The following is a 20,736-nucleotide window of genomic DNA, read 5'->3' as shown; positions in this document are numbered from 1 at the left end:
CTTGTGGCTAAAGGGGTCAGGGGGTATGGAGAGAAGGCAGGTACAGGATACTGAGTTGGATGATCAGCCATGATCATATTGAATGGCGGTGCAGGCTCGAAGGGCCGAATGGTCTACTCCTGCACCTATTTTCTATGTTTCTATGTTTCTATGTTTTGCTTTGTGCATTTCCCATTTACAAAAAGAATCTTGAGATGGATGCAAGGCTTCTTATCAAAGTTCATCCTGAGAAGCTGCACAACAGAAGACTAACTCTCTGAACTATAGCTGTACCCAGGACACATACGAAGATAATCATCCACGGCAGTTGGAAGATCATCAACTTTGTTCTGTCCAACCTTGTCGGCCTTGCAATTAGATGGACCTAGGTGAATGCTGCTGGCTGGCACATTCCAAGTACATGCTAATAGATGCACTAACATTGGTGTAGACAACACAAAGGCTTTGTGGGGAAGAACTGCAATCTAATGTTCTCTGAACATTGAGGGGCCAAGCCCTGCGTAGAAGCCCCTCTAACCGTCGAAGTTTGTATCATCCCTTGAGACCAAATCAGTGGTAATGGTGCTCTGGATACAGAACATGCTAACACTACTAATGTACAGAATGGACAACACCACTCATGCATAGCCTAACAATACTATGAATGTAAAATAAAGACACTTTTTAAATATTTCCCGTATATATTTTATGAATGAAGTTTACATTTGAAAATGAATCATGTTAGATTTCAATTACATTCACCACTGTCCTTCTTGAATATGATTTGGCCTCATGCCTCGTCATCTTATGATTGACTATTATAATATTGTTAGTGTAAGATTGAAAATTTTACAAGTCATTACACAACCAGAAATTGAAAATATGCACCGGAACACAGTTTTAGTCCATGAGCCATGGCGGTTTTGATGAATTAACATCTGACTTTATACCAGTCACAGAGTGGCCAGTAAATGGATAGAGAGATAAAGTCAGTGGAGAGGGAAATTAATACTTGCTACTAGTAAGGGATAAATGGAAAAGAAAATCTTAAATTTTGAGATGCAGTTCATAGGAAATGGGTAGTTGAAAGTTTGAGAAAATCGTGCTAAGAGAAACGAAGCATGATATTACATGAATGAAAATAACTTGATTGTGTTAAGATGTGAAAATAGAAATAGAAAATGGAAAAAAACAGCATGATTTGGGGCCTTCTCTTTCTCTTGCAAATGGGAAAACGGCCAAAGTGAAAGCTAAATGGCCAGATTTTAAAATTGGATGTCTCAGAATTAATTAGGAGTAAAGAAATGGGACGTTAGATGTTCTTTCTTTTATACAAGAACAGGGATCCTAAGGATAAGGATCTAAGATGTCTTTAAAGATAAATCTATGTGTTTTGATACATCTCATAACGTACAATGCAACCTTTCCATAGAATGAATTCAATATTCCTGACAAAACTGATAGGCTGTGGTCTAGGCCTTCTATGAGAGTTATAGCCATGGCTGTACTTAGACTTCAGGTAGAAGCATTCAGGTTCATTACTACTCAGATAATTGCTGTAAGATCAATCAACAAACTTATTTAGAATTGTAAATTATATATTAATTTCATTGTAATATCCAGACTTCGATTTTTGGTTTCCTATTGCCCACAAAACACATCTTTACAGGATTAAAATGTAGCCTGTCACGTATGTATACATTAATTTTGAAATAATATTGGTGTTTAATAATCAATTCTGGCAGAAATGATGCAGCATGTATGGCATTGCTAAATAAGCAACCATCACGTTTTTTATTTCATCAATGGGATCCATGTTGGTTTTCAAGAACGGAAACTGTTTTAAGGATAATCCAGAGTACATGAAAATGAGCGTGAGCCGTCCTGCAACACCACAATTGTTAAATAGACACAACATACTGGAGTAACTCAGCGGGACAGGTAGCATCTCTGAAGATTCAGACTGGGGAAGGGTCTCGACCCGAAACCTTCTGTTCAGAGATGCTGCCTGTTCCACTGAGTTACTCCAGCATTTTGTGTCTATCTTCGGTGTAAACCACCATCTGCAGATCCTTCTTACACACTACAATTGTTAGTTTATTATACCGGCGAGGATTGATGCCACTCAAAGCACAGGCTGTTCTCTTGCTCCCAATTCGGGTTAATGTTCTGATCAGGCGGCAAAGGAGTATTTGTAGAAATATGGGTGTCTCTAAAAAATCAATGACAGAAACTTCCTCATACTATTTTATGCATTTGTAATAAAATCCATACACTAAAACATTATTTCTTATATATTGCTTGATTTCATTAATATTAGAAATTAATATTTCAAGCTCGTGAATCGTCAAATATGCTTTTTGAAAAGGGCCCCGAACTTTTAAATGACACGGTCAATAATAATAATGATGATAACTAATTATATGTAAACGCCATTCCAAATCATCATGAATCGCTGTGTTCAAATTGTCCGAAGTGTTTTACTTAGTGTAACTTTGATGTGGATAGCCAGTGGTAGAATGAAAACGAGTTGAAATGTAGAATACATCAACATTTATAAAGCACGAGTATTTTCTTTATTGAGAATACATTCTCCCAAATAGCTATTTTGATCCTGTCTTTACCAAAGAGTCACTCTAAGCGGATTATATCATTATTTTCTGTGTATCACGGATAAACGGTGGCTGCAAAGCAATCTGTCGATTGTATGTGCACCAAACTCGTAAATATCTATGGTACTGCATAGGAGCCAAATACAATCAATATTGAACAATGGACCTTTTTAACTGGTGCATCACACCAACGTGAATTTGCCCAAGTGTTTGCAAAGCCAACGTCGTGATAAACGGCGCGCTTAATTCTAGTCCATCCACCCATGCCTTTAAACCATCGCTGACCCACCATGAAATTCTTAATTAACAAAATGTTATGTTGCTGGCAGCGAAATGTCTATCAAAACTTGATTTAAATAATTATTTCACTATTATTTCACTGGCAATTTGCCTCTATATCCTAACTTTACAGCTTTCTAAAATGTAATCATTGGAATGTTTTAATTTAGTTATCTCAATGGATGACCAGGGGGAATGTTCCAATGTTTTGATTTTGCTTCTTTCAATTGACATGTGAGAGTTGGGAATGTCCCCCATCTTTCAGGCAGATTCTGGCTGCAAAATGATGTTTGCGATTGCTTTTCGTATTGATTCGCATTCAATCCAGCTCGCTCAATAAATTCGACAGATATTGGTTACGTTTAAATAAATGATGTAGTTCTCCCAATTGCCAGTAGATGGACGTATTAGCCGTGATCCTATCACGGACTCCCATCTATAATTCCATACGACGCATTAAGTTTCAATTTGTGAAATCTGTTTTTCTAGCCTACCAGTATGCAGCGAATAGCAGGCAGCACCGCAGTAGCAGAACGGAGTTCCTCCAGAATTTGATGGAACAATTAAATCACATATTCTGCTGGACATTAAATTGCAGAACTTTGAATAATTATGACTTACGCACTGGGAAATGCCCTTCCCTTTCAACTACGTCTAAGGTCAAACGCAGTTTATATATTCCAAATCAGAATTAAATTGCTCCCCACCTTACGAAATATTGCTATAATATTTATCCTGAAGCAAAATAATTTTAAAAGGGAATATTTATGGGAATAACTTTTGTTGCTTATTGGCATATGTTCAAAATAGCATATAGGGTAATATTTATAGTAAGCGTTCGGTGAGATGCCCAGAGCGTAACCCCATCATCCATTCTTACACCGGAGCACGTGGTATTTTTCCAGCGGAAAAGAGAAGCCTCGGGTGAAATAACCGGCAATAATTGTGTGGTGTCTTCTTCGAATCGTCCTTCCTCTCATTTCTGTGTTAAAATGTAATGTACGCCTGTGCTCGTCTTATATCCAACCCACTCTTTTCGGATTTACTTAACAAATGTGGCGGGCGGCGCAGTGCCAACAAATTGAGTTACATTAATAACGTTGTTTCTTACATATTCCAGTTTCAGGCTAATTGCAATTACGTGCGGAAGTGGACACGGCGTTTGAAACCACGAAAGCGCACACAAGCTCTCCTGCAAGTAATCGGCCTTTTTAAATGGTATTTAACTATCTTGCATATTTTTTTTAATGTGGCACGTCCTTTTAAGTGAATTACGAAACGTTTCTCCTTTCGTAGCATGCATTCTTTGGAGTTGCTTTTAGTATAATCTAAGAAATTGACAAGAAAAAAGCAATTGACTGTGAATGAAAGGGAAGAGCTTTTCAGGCTATTTGACTAGGTATGTGATTCCACATTCTGTAATCATCGGAGTGTTTAGTGGAGGGTTCGAACTTTAAAGGTATAGGTTTGTTACCAGATGGGGAGTTGCGTGGAGTATATTTTGACATATTATCATTTCCACACTCATCGCTTCTCCGTGGGGTAAATGTGCGTGAACATTAGTTGTCTGTCGTCTACATTTCAGATAAAAGAAAAAAAAATCTTATGATATTTCAAGATCCAATTAGACATAAATTGATTGCAGGGATTCGAGTTTAATATCTTAGGACCGTTGTTCCGCCATAATGCACATAATAGCATGTGTAGTGTTTTAGATGTCACATATTGAGTTTGATTTTTTAAAATGTCCTAGTTAACAAATGCTGCAATTAACAACTACTTTTCTAAGGAAGTGCAAGCGTTGAATAAAACTAACTCTGTCTTTCCTTTAGTTCTAATGCAGTTCTAATGTCTCCAAGTCAATTGCATTAAAGCGCGCCAAGCTATTATACCCGGTCAAAGTTTGTTTGAAAAATGCACACTAAGAAATAGTTGTCCTCGTTCCACCCTCGTGCGTTTTAATTCCTATTTTAATAAACCGAAGTGAAAGATGGTGGCACAAAATAGGGGATGCTCGAACTAATGCCCATTTATCGCAATCGTCCACTAAACTTTCAGTAGCCTGAACCATCTCATATTTACTGTAGGGAGAGAGAGGGAGAGAGAGTGAGAGTGCGTGCATGAGAGCGAATCGGTCACAATTGGGATAGACGTGGAGCGAAAGCTGTATAAAATTGGTAACAAAAACTGCTACATATTACGCCTAGCAGCGGGGAATCGTGAGATCTGGCGTTCTGAGTCCTAACAACTTGCTGAATGCGAGAAAAAGTGATCGGCGCACCATGCTTTGTGTGAATTGTTTCGGCTATCGTTCATTGGAATAAACAGGCGATATAAACACACGAGCGAAGTTGAAAATAATGACGCTGCGTTGGCTGTGAGTGACAGAGAAAGGTCTCAGTTCTGACAGCTAGATTCTTTGTTGGCACAGCAGCCAATCGTTGATTTTTACGACACAATAGTGTGGCCAAACTTGTAGTATAAAAAGCCGTGTTGGAATATATGAGATTTACCAGTGCGCTTGGCCATATCCCAGCCCACCAGCCTCTAACACACTTTTTTTAACTGGAGGCAGAAGAGGACCCAGCAAAAGACTTGGGAACATGCAAGCATCACAAGTGCTCATTTACCTGGCTCTCTTTGGTGCACTTGCCCGAGTGGGTGGCAGAGATGGCGCGCACGCGAATCTGACAGATATTAAAACGGAATCGCACGAAAAAGGGCCAGATAGTGACTATAACGTGTCCGAGTGTTCAGCTTGTAGGTGGAGGAAGGAGAATAAAGCACTGAGACTGGAGTCTATCAAATCGCAAATTCTGAGCAAACTGCGCCTCAAAGAAGCACCCAACATTAGCCGGGATACAGTGAACCAACTTTTACCGAAAGCTCCTCCTTTGCAACGACTTCTTGATCAATATGATATCCAAGGGGATGACAATAATGATGCCTTATTAGAAGAGGATGATTATCACGCTACCACCGAAACCCTCATCACCATGGCCACGGAACGTAAGTAGGCCTGTATAATTATAAGTAACGTTTCAGCAGTAAACTATTTTTCTGCATATAACGACTGATGTAATGCAACATTTCGATTTGTGTGCTGCCATAATGTTTACACCTTTTTCTTTCAATTGATAGACTAATATCACTGGTTGTAGGTTATTATGTGGGTTGCACTTAAAGCAAACGGCTCGACAAAGATTTTATTAGCCATGGAAATCGCGACCTCATTGTGATCTTTTCATCTATTCTGTTTCAAAAGGCTTCCCTTTCCTTTACAATACGCACCAACATACTAAGGTCGTAACTCACTTAACGAGAAGTGTAAACTTTAGGGAAAAAAGAATCTTTATTTGTCCACAGTTCAGAAGAATTCACAAACACGCTCTATTGGAGTTGAGCAAGGACATCTTAACTAGCAACAGTTTATATTTCCTGTACACCTGAAACTTAGGCAACCATGTTTATAACCTGGGACTATAAAAGCACCATCTTTATGAGCTATCAATGTAAAACTAAATTTGTTCCATCAAATTATATTTTAGTTGTGGAGAAATTATCATTCACTCTAGGTGACCCTATGAACCTTAGCCGAGTTTAGCCCTTGCAAACGAACCCAGCAGCTATTGCTGTGAAACAAATGAATGTAACTAATGAGGATTATGCGAGTTTTCAGAAAGAACTTTAATTACGTATTTGAACAATTTGTATTCTAACTTAAAGCTTTTCGGCTTTCCGCCACTGTTTGTCAAACAACATTTGATGCTTCTCAATGTAGTGAGCCGGTTTTCCTCATGCCGAGAGAGTTGGGAAGAAAGATTCTATTGTCCCACAGGCATATTAGTGTTCATTGTCGAGGAATAACTTAATAGCTACTAGCAAATGGTGTCATGACCTCAGCGTGTCATTAGGGTCATTTTAACTGCAAAGCATGTGACGGGTAACTGCAGCTGCCCGACCGCTCCGTCAGCCGGTGTTGGATACTAAATGCTACATCTGCAAAAAAATGGAGGATTGATATGCAGTCAGAGAGATAAGATTGAGACCAATTTATGGTGGAACTCTCTCAAACCGTTTGCATTAAAGAAAGAATAGTCAACGGGAGACACAAATCTTCTCCCAAGTAATGCTGACCATGCTGAAGTGAAAGTGTTCATCTTGCCAGTTTTCCCATAGAGTTCAGCTGCAAATAACCATTTCTGCACAAACAAGTTATTTTTTAAATTTCACCGATGCATTGATTCTATTTTTTAAAGTTAACATCTTACCAAATACCTTGTTTCCAGAGACTGTGTTTCCCTAAACCTGAAGTACTGTTATAAATGTATACATGTAACTTTTATTCCATCGTTACTCTTAAAGTAATGACGGCAAAATAATATATTGTTTGTTTAATCTGTGCAATTTACTATGTATCGTTGAATTTACAAGATACAATTCTTGAAGAAAGGGTTAAATAACATCATTCACGTGCGTTATTTAAACTTTTTTAAAGCTGAACCTAGTGTCCAAGTCGATGACAAACCGAAATGTTGTTCCTTCAAGATCAGCCCTAAAATGCAGTTCAATAAAGTAGTCAAAGCCCATCTCTGGATATACCTGCGGCCAGTGAGACAAACTACAACGGTATTTATGCAGATTCTACGACTAAAGCCAGTGGGACAGGAATGGACGAATCACACCCCAATTCGCTCTTTAAAATTCGACATTAACTCTGGCACTGGTCATTGGCAAAGTATAGACTTCAAGCGCGTACTACAGAACTGGCTTAAACAACCCGAATCAAACTGGGGAATCCAAATCAACGCGTCTGATATCAACGGACTCGACTTGGCTATCACCTCCCCGGGCGTGGGAGAGGAAGGATTGGTAAGCGGCATTTTATTTGAACAATACATATAGTATACTCTAACTCTTCCAATATCAGTTAATGAAGGCACTTTATTTGCCAAACGTTTATTGGCCCATATAATTAAAAGTGGAATGAAGCTACACAAATCGAAAGCCGTGGAAACTTTTTTTAAAGTTCTTTGGCTTAAGCTGCCAGGTATTGCCCGGTTATTGGATAGTATTAAACATATATCTATAGACATATCCGTGGACCGTTAGCGTACAAGCGAATGGTTAGCTTTTGCCCACAAATTCACTTTTACAAATTTCGCGATAAATTTGAAAAATCGTCAAATTTGTGCTTTTGGTTTTAAGCATAGCTTCATAAAATCACATAAAACAATGGAATATTGTTAGATCATTCAATAAACTCATGTTTGGCAGGTTGATTTGATGTAATCTTTCTAAATAATAGACATGGGGAAACGGCCATGACAAAACTCTACTAATCACAATCATAAAATGCAAGGCAATATTTTATATTTAATTTCAAACTTTGTCCAATATAATCTGAAACTAACGTTTTACTTTCATACCCCTTTTATCGACAGTAAATGGCAAAGTTATATGCATTAGCTAATTTAACAACTTCCCAGCGCTTCCTGACATTCTCAATCTTATGAAATCTTGGGCAATTAAAAGTAGTTGAACTGTGTTGAAAGCCTTCCTGGTTTGTGAAGAAGTACCCCGCCCCCAAGAAAAAGATACTCTTGCAACCATCGAAAGTAACACGTTCAGGACATAACACAAGTATGACAGTGTATCTGGCAGGGTGAAAAACATAAACTCAGTCCTTTTGAATATATTTGCCGAACTATGCTTAAAACAGGTAAATTGTGACATTATGTTGAAGACTTCAGCAGTATAATTTTTTATTCATCCACATTGCAGCAAGACAGTATCTTCAGATTGCCACTGATATGGGGGGTTGATACGTTGATTTTTTAGAAATGATTCCGATTTGTTATGAAAGAGCTGTTTGCTAGCGATAATATTACATAAACAATGTGAGCTATAGAGTTTCCAAACTTCCAACTGCACTTGGCAAACCTAATTTAGAGCAGGTCCAAGCTGCTTCACTGCAAAAACACAGAAGCTTGCTTTCAGCACTTAACTGTTTGGCAACAAAGCACGCGCGAGAGGAAATCAAATTAAAACAGATATTTAAAAGAGCAATGTGGGTTTGATTGTGAATTTTCAGGGAGCAAGAATTTTAAAAGCTTTACGTTGAATTCGTTGTAAAAATATCCCTAAATGACAAATTTGAAATGTTTCGTGTTTCTTGTTTCGGCATTTAATCTAGGGTTGGCCTCCCATGCCCATATAACTAACTTTTAAAAGTTACTAAATGCCACATTAATACTCAAAGATAAAAACCTAAATGTCTCCAATTTGTATCCCTACATGATCTTTCGCGTCGCCCTCGACGGGTAGTCGCACTGCATAGGTTTCACAAGAAGGGTTGCCAATGACATCACAAACTACGACACTCCAGGAACCAGGAACCATTTATTATCTAAACAGGAAATTGTCCAAGTGAGGGCGCTCAATTTAATTTAAAAACAACTCCCTTACTGAATAAACGACTCTTCGCGGCCCATGGATCGCGATATAAACTAAATTCAGATTTTTAAGGTGAAGATCAATGGAAATATACAGGTTGCCCCTCTTCTGCAAGAACCCCATTCAGAATTGTCTCCCGCCCCTACATCAGAGGGCCAAGGGCATGTTTAAGTTCCTACTATACCTGTATATTTACAACATTGTTAATAATATGACTTTCAAAACTGCAGTCTACACCACGTTTTAAACAATGCTCTTTTTTCATATCAGTTTGTTCCCGGTGTATTGATCGTGAGGGCGTTAGATGAACGATGGATCTCACGCACTATTGTTCTAATTCTCATCCCGTTTATGAAATGAATATGTCCAGTATATACACATTGAACTATATTGAATGAAATATAGAATGGGCGTTTCAGAATTCAACTTCTGGAGAATTCAAGTCATGCAGCACGGAAAACGACCCTTCGGCCCAACTTCTAGGTGCAGACCAAGATGGTCTATCTAAGCTGGTCCTGTTTGCCCTTCTTTTGACCCATATATTTTTTAAAGACTCTAAAAAGGAAAGGGGGACTCCATTTTTAATGGAAATAGATTGCCCTCTCTCCAATAGTGTGCAGTTAAGAAAAACTTTTGCTTTCTATCTTTCACTATTCTAAGTCCAACATATTTCTGAGGATGCCCCGTGTACCTTGCGACCAGAGGTTTGCACACAAAAGGAGAATCCTTCCTCCCACGTGTCCTTTTCAGTCAGTTTGCATTCCTACAGAATTTTCGAAAAATAGATTAATTGTATCAGTTTATCCATTTGAAGTCAAATGCTATTCTGTTAAATCTAAATGCTATTACGATTTTAAAATGGGAGGTTGAGATTAGATAGCATTAATTTTCAAATCAATTGAAACATAAAGATTTTGCCAGGTGCAAAAGGAAAATTTGGAAATCAAATAAAAACAATAATGAAGAGTTAATAAGAAATCTCAAACATGATTTACATGTCGTTCATCTTGTACGCAGAAAAAGGTCTTAGCGGGCATTAACATCTTTCAATGCGCGAAGAAACGTATTACTGAACAGCTGTAACATTTCATGGGAACTCGTGTAACTGCGTTTAACTTCTGCTCGTTATTTTCTAATTGTTCAGCCGCCCTTTTGTCGGAGTCTGTCCGTGTCCATGCTAGATTTTATGCTGTAATGAAAACCGCTAAACTACGAGGGAAATATCAAATGCAATTCTAAATTTTCTTAAAGCGTTCAAGATTTGGAGTTTCCTTTAACAGCGTTTCCCTTTCGTTTTCAACAGCAACCGTTTCTCGAAGTAAAGGTGACAGAAACATCGAAGCGATCCAGAAGGAATCTTGGGCTTGACTGTGATGAGCACTCAACTGAATCGCGCTGCTGTCGTTATCCGCTCACCGTAGACTTTGAGGCTTTCGGTTGGGACTGGATTATCGCGCCCAAGAGATACAAAGCCAATTACTGCTCAGGACAATGCGAGTACATGTTTCTGCAAAAGTTCCCCCACACCCACCTTGTACAGCAGGCCAACCCGAGGGGTTCGGCGGGACCCTGCTGCACCCCGACGAAGATGTCACCTATAAACATGTTATACTTTAACGGAAGAGAACAAATCATCTACGGAAAAATCCCAGCGATGGTAGTCGATCGCTGTGGCTGTTCCTGAGAACGACCAAAAAAAGACAGGAGTTTGCGTCCTTACGACTCGACGTGCGATATACGGTCGTGCCAACGATTGTCTGCATCACCCAGAACTGTGCAATAGGCAAAGAAGAGATTGTATTTGTGTATGAATAACATGGGCCGAACAAGAACAGCGAGATTCCGACGTGCCCAAAATGAATTCAACGGCCCGGTACACTATTCCATTTCAAAACAGAGGGACGAGTATACATTTTTAGCAAGGACACAACATCCCACAGAAAACAATTTAAATCTGAATATGCGCGAACAATTTCACTTCCAAATTTGACGGCTTAATTAAAGGTAGAAGGCGTTTCCAGTGTATAGAAAAAAATGTCATTGCATGTGTTTAAAACAAACGAGTTCAGAAGATTTTTGATATAGACTTGACACACCACTCCCCAGAGGGTTACCTGATCATCAGCCAATATATAAACTGTATTCGTGTTTATTGCAACAGATAATAACGTTCGACTTCAATATTTAACTCTTGGTTCGGATAAACAGAGCATTTACATTATCAAGTCGTCTGAACTACTCTAAACTTGAATTTTATGCATTGGCATTACGGGAAAGATGGACTGTCTTTCGAAGCTAACGGAAGCACTATGTCTGTGGACAATGTTTAAGGCAAAAAGATACAGGAAAACCACAAGTCTGTTAAGTGTTAAGACCCTGTTTGTATTCCGCCTTGGCAACGTTACGGTTTGCACTATGGCATGCCAATAGAGAGAACTGAATTGGTTGCTACAAAGTTGTAAAAACTGAATTTGATATGATTGCTTGTTCGTTGAATAATGTGTTCATGACATTCATTTTGTAAATGTTCTTTTTTTTTTCCTTTCATTTTTTTCCACGGTTGGTATGCTATAACGTGTCAATGAAGAGCAACATGTGTTACGTACTCAATGAATAAATGTGCTTGCTATTGCTGTATCTCAAATACAATGCACGACAGAAACCACACCAGGGAAAACAGTATAGGAAAGGGACTGATAACTTGTGCGGATTCTGAGCAGCATACGGAATTGGAATGGGCGCACTGGCGCAGCGATCTCATTTCCTGAAGTCCAAGAAGCACCGGTTGATGACAGAATAGAGATTCATGAAGAATAAGATATTGTACAGAATCAACTTTGTACATTATTCGGCTCGGGTCATTGTATCATTCACATTAAAGCAATTATTTTATTAAATATACAATTTAAAACTTATTATTTTGCGAGACATGTTGATTTTGTTTGAAAGCATACTTCCAAATATTGCGTTGAAGGACAATTGTATGAGTAACGAGGATGCTGTTCAACATCTGCTCGAAACAGTTCAGCTGTTTCTCCTCAATTTTGGTAGAACATCTGACTAAGTTACCTGGACACCTCGCAATCCGCCGGTACGGTCTGCAGCAAAATAGCCATCAAATGTAATATGCATTACCATGCCCCTAGTAGATTTACAACCGAATAATTTGCCCAATGTGCAAACTGACTTTATACACATTTTTGGAAAGAAGAACGAAGATTTGAATCAAATTACATCTCTTGTGCACTGGTGCAATAAGCTGACAGCCACGTCCTGATTTACGAAAAAATTGTGTAATATTAATGAAACAAGTGTTAATTTATTCCAGAGATTATCACGTGACACACTAATGTTACTTTCAATTGGAATCCCACTTCATGCTGTTGGATGGGGAAAGTCAGATAATATCCGATTACGGTATTTCCAGAGCCGCATTCAATGGCGATTATAGCCTTCAGAATCGGTCATTTAAACCACGAGACAATATAAATAAACAATTTCAAAATTATTCGGTCCGTAATGTTTGCTTTCCATACAATGTGCACTCGAAGATAGAGTTTTCCAACCTTCAGGATTGCTTTGTCTTTAATTAAATCCTCTGAACATCGATACCAACAAACAATAGGAAAGCAAATAATATATCCCCCCCCCCCCCCCCCCCCCCCCCCCCCACTCTAATATAATTATTCAGTTTCCCTTATTACTTTGAAAAATATTGAAGATAGAGGATCTGGTGATGGATAGGGATGGCCAGAACCGGCAGTTCCACAAGGAACTGTTAAATTTTAAAAATGTATGCGCATTTTAAAGATTAAGCTATGCAATAGTTTTTCTGCGTAGTTTTGGTGATTCCTAAATGTAAGTAAGGAACTCACTCTGAAGCAAAATGCATGTATCAACTCCATCAGCCTTCTCTCCATGTAACACAAGATTTGACACCAAAGATAACCCACTGACCCACTGACATCACTGAAATGGCGAGTGGGTCAAAGGGTTATCAGCAATTATATACTCCGGTTGGATTAGTTTAAATCTTCAAATTTATCTACCAGTTCTATTAACCAAATAAATTATAAAGTTTTCATATATTCACGGAAAATTTCAGAAAGAACAAAAAATGTGCCAAAATGTAATGCACATTCACATTGCACGTTCTCACATTGCACATTTTAAGGATTACTATTCCATATAGATGCATAGATTTTGTTGTATACACCCTAGAAAACCAACATGGCAAATCTTCTGTTGTCTAGAAGTAAACAGTTATGAAATGTTTTTCAGACTTGGAAGAAAATATCACTCCTGTCAGCACATCTCCATTTTGGGTACCTATCGGTTCTGTCCTAATCAAGTAGTTCCACTGCCTTCTACATCTTTCACCAAAAAATAGAAATCTCATTTTACATTCTTTTTGCACAAATATTATTATTTTCCAATACTATCCTTTCTGAATATGCAACATCATTTTAATCAATGCTACTGATGTCAGTAATGATATTCATTACTTCTTCCTTAAAGGAATTTGCCCCACCAATCCTCGCCGACCCAGACATGGCTCGACCCTGACAGAAGTGACTTGCCTAAACTAAAAATAAACTATAAGAAACGTACTCACTCGCACTTGGATGACGGGATATTCATGGCTCGCTATTACCGTCGCCTCACGGGCAGCAGGACAGGACTGACAATCGTGGCAAAAGCGCACACAATTTGGATCCCAATAATCAAGGCGACGGCTGCTGCCCCAGACCGGGGGCAAAGGCACCTGCTGCCTCCACCCCTTAACCCCTCCCCTCCTCCATCAATCCCCAAATACCGAGGCTGCAGGCTGCAGCACCGCCACCTGCCTGGGTGACTGGCGGGCGCCGGGCCCGGAGCGCGTGCTTGTATGGGGTTGGGTTGGGTTTGGATGCTCTGCGTATGTGTTGTGGACGGGCGGGGAGATGCGAGCAATCCCCGGGCCGCGGGCGCCCACCGACTGCACGCGCGGGGAGTCCCAGATGAGTCACTGGGTCGGGCCATGTGCTCCCGAGGGTGATGTGAAGTCTATCTGCTGCGTGCGTTTCTGCCCGTCGACTGCCCCCACGTGGCTCCCACAAAAGGAAAGGCATCTCAAGGACTATCTGGTTTGGTGCTTAGCATTGCTAAGTGCATTACTGGCATAATTGAAGAGGGTAAGTGGACACGGTTGCTAAATGTAGACATGTTGCGAGGTTGTTAAATGCACTTCTGTTCTTTTATTAGACCTTGGAGGGAATAGTTGCTACTGACATATATATAACAAAAAATAACCATAAGTCTTTTATCTCTGCTTCCAAGAAAGAGGTCCAGATGTTTTCAAGAGAGAGTTCGATTTAGCTCTTGGGGCTAAGGGAATCAAGGGATATGGAGAAAAAGCCGGAATGGGGTACTGATTTGGATGATCAGTCATGATCATATTGAATGGCGGTGCTGGCTGGAAGGGCCGAATGGCCTTCTCCTGCACCTATTTCGATATTTCTAAGCGCTGCACTAACGTACTTTGATACAATTTATATATCCATGTGGGAGCTGTAAATACAATCATCTGGTAACTGAAGAAGGATGTGAAGGTTTTGAAGGGAACGTGGAGAGTAGTTCATCAAATGATTCTAGGGATGAGAGTTTACAATTACATAGATGTAATGGAGAAGCGGGGTTATTCTTGGAGCAGATTTGATGGAGGTATTTAAAACGGTGATGGATTTAAATAGACAAAGTAAAAAAGAAAACATAGGGATTGATGACTAGAGGGTGCAGATTGCTGGGATTGGGAAGAAGACCGACCGGGGGCAGTGAGAGGGTAGACTTCCTGTACTTGAATGATTCACCTTTGAATGTGTGGCCTGATAAGTGTTGGATATTGGTCTTTAGTGCTAGCATTCAAGGGAGAAATGAGTGGGAGTGAAGTGGTTATCCCTGGCCAAGGCCCATCTCTACTGGATGATCCTTTTAAGCCTTAATGCCTTTTTAGCCAATTTTAAATAGGAAAACAAGGCACCACCTAACATGTACCCCAACCCCCCCCCCCCCCCCCCCCCCCCCCCCCCGTCTGGCCTTTCCTGCATACGTGATGGTGGCAGGTCCAATTTATTTTCAATGCTGCTGGCCTGGAGGAAGTCCCTGGACAGGTTCTGGAGTTGCACGCTGACTCACACTGTCCATCTTTGATCACTCACTTCAACAGACTACTGTCCCCATCTGTTTGAAGAAAACCTCCATCATTCCAGGCCTAAGAAAAATAATGCGATCTGTCCCAATGATTACTATCCAGTAGCTCTAACATTGACCATAATGGAGTGCTTTGAAACACTGATAATGGCTTACAATTGCACCAGTCTTCTCGACAATCTAGACCACCTACAATTCACTTAAAAACAAGTTTTATGGTGGACACAATCTCTCTTGCACTACATTCAGTCCTGGATTACCTTACCAATGGGGCACCTGTGTCAGAATGTGATTCATTGACCACAGCTATGCTTTCAAACTGATGACATTATTGTTGTCGGCCAAAGATGTGATGAGTAGCATCAGCAACAACATCAGCAAGATGAAAGAGTTGGCTGTTGCTGAAGGAAATGACCAAAGGGGTGAACACAACCCAGTCCTCATCAATAGAGCTGCTGCAGAGATAGTCAACAGCTTCCAGTACCTAGGCATCCTTATCACCTAATGTTTAACCCGATCTCTTCACACGGCTGTGGTGATATAGTCATAGAGAGTCATAGTGATACATTGTGGAAACAGACCCTTCAGCCAACAATGTCCTTGTATACTAGTCCCACTTGCCTGCGCATATCCTTCCAAAACTGTCCTACTGTCTAACTGTTTCTTAAAAAATGGGATAGTCCTAGCCTCAACTACCTCCTCTGGCAGCTTGTTCCATGCACCACCCACCCATTGTGTGGAAAATGTCACCCCTTGGATTCCTATTAAATCTTTTCCCCTTCACTTTGAAGCTATGACCTCGGTCCTCGATTCCCCTACTCTGGGCAAGAGATTCTGTGCATCTACCCGATTTATTCCTCTCATGATTTTTTGATCTGGAAATTGCATTGGTATATTTACTTTTTATACATGTGAGGAGATTCAGCGTGTCGACGATGATTTTCTGGAACTTCTGTAGATGCACTACTGAAAATATGGATGCCTTTCACCTTGGGATGGCAACTGTTCTTCTCTTGATCACCTGAAGCAGAGAGAATTGAACACATCCCATTCCAGCATGGGGTTGCACTTCCTTCCATCCCATCCATCTTCATGCTGTGTTGCCTCAGGGAGGCTGGTGGCATCATCAAGGATGCCTTTCAACCTGTCCATTCCCTATGTATTAAAGATTCTGCATGAAAGCAGGCCCTTTGGCTCACTGTGTTCACACTGACCATCGCTCATGTGTTCTCACTACCCCACGTTCTCATCCACTCCCAACACACTGGGTGGGGGAGGTTTCTGGGAGAAAATGCAACAACTCAAAAGTTTGAATGGCAAGACTTAAGCGTCTTCTCTATTGTTTTCCGACTCCTGAACCAACCAACTTTTTTACATCCCATTCCCGGAGGTGCTGCCATGTACTCTTACTCGTAACTACGTCATTTACTCATTCTGTTATTGTGTTCCACTATCCTTTTGTATTATTTGGATTTTGCACAACAGTCTTGCATCATTTTGCTGTTTTACACTTGTATTTATTGGTGTAGTTATCATTACTGTATGTATGATATTTACTCTGTGAGCTTCATGTGAACCAGGAATTTAATTACACCATAGTGTATATGCCAATAAACTAATTTGAATTTGAAGGTGAACACTTTGCAGAAATATGTCAAAGAATGCAAGATGAGTACTCATCAAATTCTTTGTAAACTGGTGCACAGACTTGATGGGCCTCTTCTGATTTGTAGTACTCCACGATTCAATAAATAGAGCAATGAGCAATATATGTAATGAGATTAACTTATGTTGCACCCATTGAGAAGTTATTCATGTCTCCCTGCACGTCATTAAAATTGGATACAAATGTTGCTAACTTTTACTGCCATCTTAAAAAAGTATTCATTAAAATTTGATGTGTTAAATGGATATTAGTTTAAATGTTTGTTCTATAATTTTAAATGTTTAACTTTGGTTTGTTTGGATGCTCAAATCAATATCAGGTTTACCCTTAGTGATATAACTTACTGAATCTGTTTCTTCATGTCTGTCAATTCCAGTTTCAGGTTAAGGGAAGGGAACATTTCCAATCACGTAAAATTTAAAATTCATAAATTGGGATTCACAGGAGAAAGTGTGTGGTGAATACATTTGAAATTATAGATGTCATTGATTTTTGTTGGGGTTACAAACATATATTGCACAGGCAATAATGGACAGAGTATGGGCTCTTTTTAACATCAGTAACTGACCACCTTAAAACCTCCATCTCACTTCACTCTGAGTTTGTAATCTCAGCTGGCTAGTTTGGTGAGGTGCCAATTGGTGGAAAGCACATTTCTCCTCAGGGACACATAAACCTGGAGATCAAACTAATCTTCAACATTCTCAGATAACTTTTGGCAGCTATTGACAGAGAAACATTGATACAGCCTGAAGACAGGTTATTTGCTTGTTAGTTACTCAGTTTAAGTGGATTTTGCAGAATTAACCACACATTTATTTTTAATCATATTGATTAATTGAGAGAATTGTATCCTTTCATAAAACTTTGTATGCAGGCTTTGCCAAAATCTACACATCAGTAATTAGTGGGCATTCTGATTTTTCTCAATAACAAGCAGTGAAACAGGATAGCTAAGGTTTCATCCTTTTACATAAATATTTTTCTTTTCTCAAGCTTTATATATGCAGTTTTTCATCAACAATTGTGATTTTCTTTAAACTTTGGAATGTCACAGCAACAAATGCTAATAACTCTGATGCAGTACAGCCCCAATTCCAGAGAAAACTTGTAGAAACTCCAAAATTGTTTCAACTCCAGAAGAAAGGCCTCAGTCTTGAACATTGCTAAATGGTTCGGGGGGGGGGGGGCAATAATTTAAAATGGTTTATTGGAATTATTTTAGAAACATACGACACATATAAAATAGGTGCAGGAGCAGGCCATTCGGCCCTTCGAGCCAGCAACATCATTCATTGTGATCATGGCTGATCGTCCCCTATCAATAACCTGTGCCTGCCTTCTCCCCATATCCCTTGATTCCACTAGCCCTTAGAGCTCTATCTAACTCTCTCTTAAATCCATCCAGTGACTTGGCCTCCACTGTCCTCCGTGGCAGGGAATTCCACAACTTCACAACTCTGGGTGAAAACGTTTTTTCTCACCAGTCTTAAATGGCTTCCCCTTTATTCTAAGACTGTGGGCCCCTCATCTCAGTTTTCTCACAGAGAGTGATGAATATCTGAAATTCTCTTCCTGATAGGGTTATGGTCACAGGATTACTGGGCCTAAGGAAGAGATCGATATAGTTTTTCAAGATTGGGGACTTGAGAGCAATGGGAAGGAGCATAGAAGAAGAATTGAAACCTAGAGCAGGTTAGCCAGGTCTGAGGAGTTGAGTCAGGTCACATGGGTGTTCTGACCCCTGGGCACCCCTTCCATATCTCCTGCACCTATTTGGCCCTTCGAGCCAGCACCGCCATTCACTGTGATCATGGCTGATCATCTAAAATAAGTAACCCGTGCCTGCCTTCTTCCCGTACCCCTTGATTCCGCTAGCCCCTAGAGCTCTAACTCTCTTTTAAATTCATCCATTGATTTGGCCTTCACTGCCTTCTGTGGCAGAGAATTCCACAAATTCACAACTCACTGGGTGAAAACGTTTTTTCTCATCTCAGTTTTAAATGGCTTCCCCTTAATTCTTAGACTGTGGCCCCCTGGTTCTGGACAATTCCAACATTGGGAATATTTTTCTTGCATCTAGCTTGTCAAGTTCTTTTATAAATGTTTATGTTTCTAAAAGATCCCCTCTCATCCTAAATTCCCGAGAATACAAGCCCAATCTTTCCTCATGTGACGGTTCCGCCATCCCGGGGTTTAACCTCGGGAACCTATGCTACACTGCCTCAATAGCAAGGATGTCCTTCCTCAAATTAGGAGACCAAAACTGCACACAATACTCCAGATGTGGTCTCACCCTTTACAGCTGCAGAAGGACCTCTTTACTCCTATACTCAAATCCTCTCGTTATGAAGGCCAACATGCCATTAGCTTTCTTCACTGCCTGCTGTACCTGCATGTTAACTTTCTGTGACTGGTGTAAAAGGACACCCAGGCCTCATTGCACTTCCCTTTTTCCTAATCTGACGCCATTGATATAATAATCTGCCTCCTTGCCGCCAAAGTGGATAAACTCCCATTTATCTCAATTATACTGCATCTGCCATGCATCTGCCCACTCACTCAAACTGTCCAAGTCATCCTGCAACCTCCTAGCATCCTCTTCACAGTTCACACTGCCTCCCAGCTGTGTGTCATCTGCAAATTTGCTAGTGTTACTTTTAATTCCATCATCTAAATCATTAATATATATTGTAAATAGATATGATTATTGATAATGGGAGCATTTTCCAAAATTTAATCAGAGCATTCAATTTATTTAATAATGAAGTAAAATTAGCATTAAATAATGATTTATATCTTCTAGTAACTTGAATACCCAGATACTTGAATTTTTCCGTTGCAATTTGTATTCCAGGATGAGGCAGCTTTCTACATCCAGGTTCTCTGACCACATTGCCTCCTCGCAATGCAAGTCTCAATTTTAAAATTCATATCCTTGATCTCGTCTTGTTTTATCTCTGAAATGTTTTTCCTCTCCAACCTCCAAGATATATTCCCTCTTTCGATTTTGACCATTAGATTATTCCTAGATTTTATTTTATTTACCCGTGTTCCTAACACCTTCACATATCCAAGCTGTACACTCCAGAATTCTCTCAATACTTCTCTGATTCTCCCATTCTCTTTCCTCTTCCCATTACCCCTAGCTCAGTCACCAAGTATAGTCGGTCACATTTTCTTTTTTTTTTTTTTTTTTTTTGTTTATTTTATAAGAAGTTAATACAGCATAAACAGTACAGTGGCACCTAATTTTAGGTGCCAACTATGTAATACCGTAATCCATTCTATGTACAACCTCTAGTTTTATGTTATAAGAAGGAAGTAAGCAGAACAAGAAAAAGAAAACAATAGAAAGAGGAAAAAGTGGAAAAATAGATAGTAGAGAGTAGAAAAATGTGAAGTGTGTATATAAAAAATAAAAAAAGGAAGAGAGAAAGTGGAAAGTAGAAATAGAAGAGAAGGCCCCTTAAAAGAGAATTTTTCAAATCTGTATTCGGAGATGTAACTCTATCCGCGTCATGAACTGAAATCAGCAATCCTTACGGCACCGCT

General features: G+C 39.6%; 1 protein-coding gene across 7 annotated transcripts; it reads left to right on the top strand.

Annotated features, from left to right (window-relative positions):
* The first annotated feature begins 3,407 nt into the window (after positions 1-3,407).
* Positions 3,408-12,239, top strand: mstnb (myostatin b). Of its 7 annotated transcripts, none has more exons than XM_055637765.1 (5): positions 3,408-3,529; positions 3,991-4,088; positions 5,446-5,879; positions 7,369-7,742; positions 10,630-12,239. In XM_055637765.1, exons 3-5 carry the CDS (start codon positions 5,474-5,476, stop codon positions 11,008-11,010), a joined length of 1,161 nt encoding a protein of 386 aa, XP_055493740.1. In that variant the 5' UTR covers positions 3,408-3,529; positions 3,991-4,088; positions 5,446-5,473; the 3' UTR covers positions 11,011-12,239. The 7 variants fall into 7 exon arrangements, with proteins under 7 accessions (XP_055493740.1, XP_055493737.1, XP_055493736.1 ...); XM_055637762.1 differs by having other exon boundaries at positions 5,442-5,879; XM_055637761.1 differs by lacking the exon at positions 3,408-3,529 and adding an exon at positions 3,733-3,864.
* The last annotated feature ends 8,497 nt before the right edge of the window (positions 12,240-20,736 follow it).

Source organism: Leucoraja erinacea, chromosome 7, assembly GCF_028641065.1.
Source record: "Leucoraja erinacea ecotype New England chromosome 7, Leri_hhj_1, whole genome shotgun sequence".
NCBI lineage: Eukaryota > Metazoa > Chordata > Chondrichthyes > Rajiformes > Rajidae > Leucoraja > Leucoraja erinaceus.
This window is presented reverse-complemented; position numbering and strand designations above follow the sequence as displayed.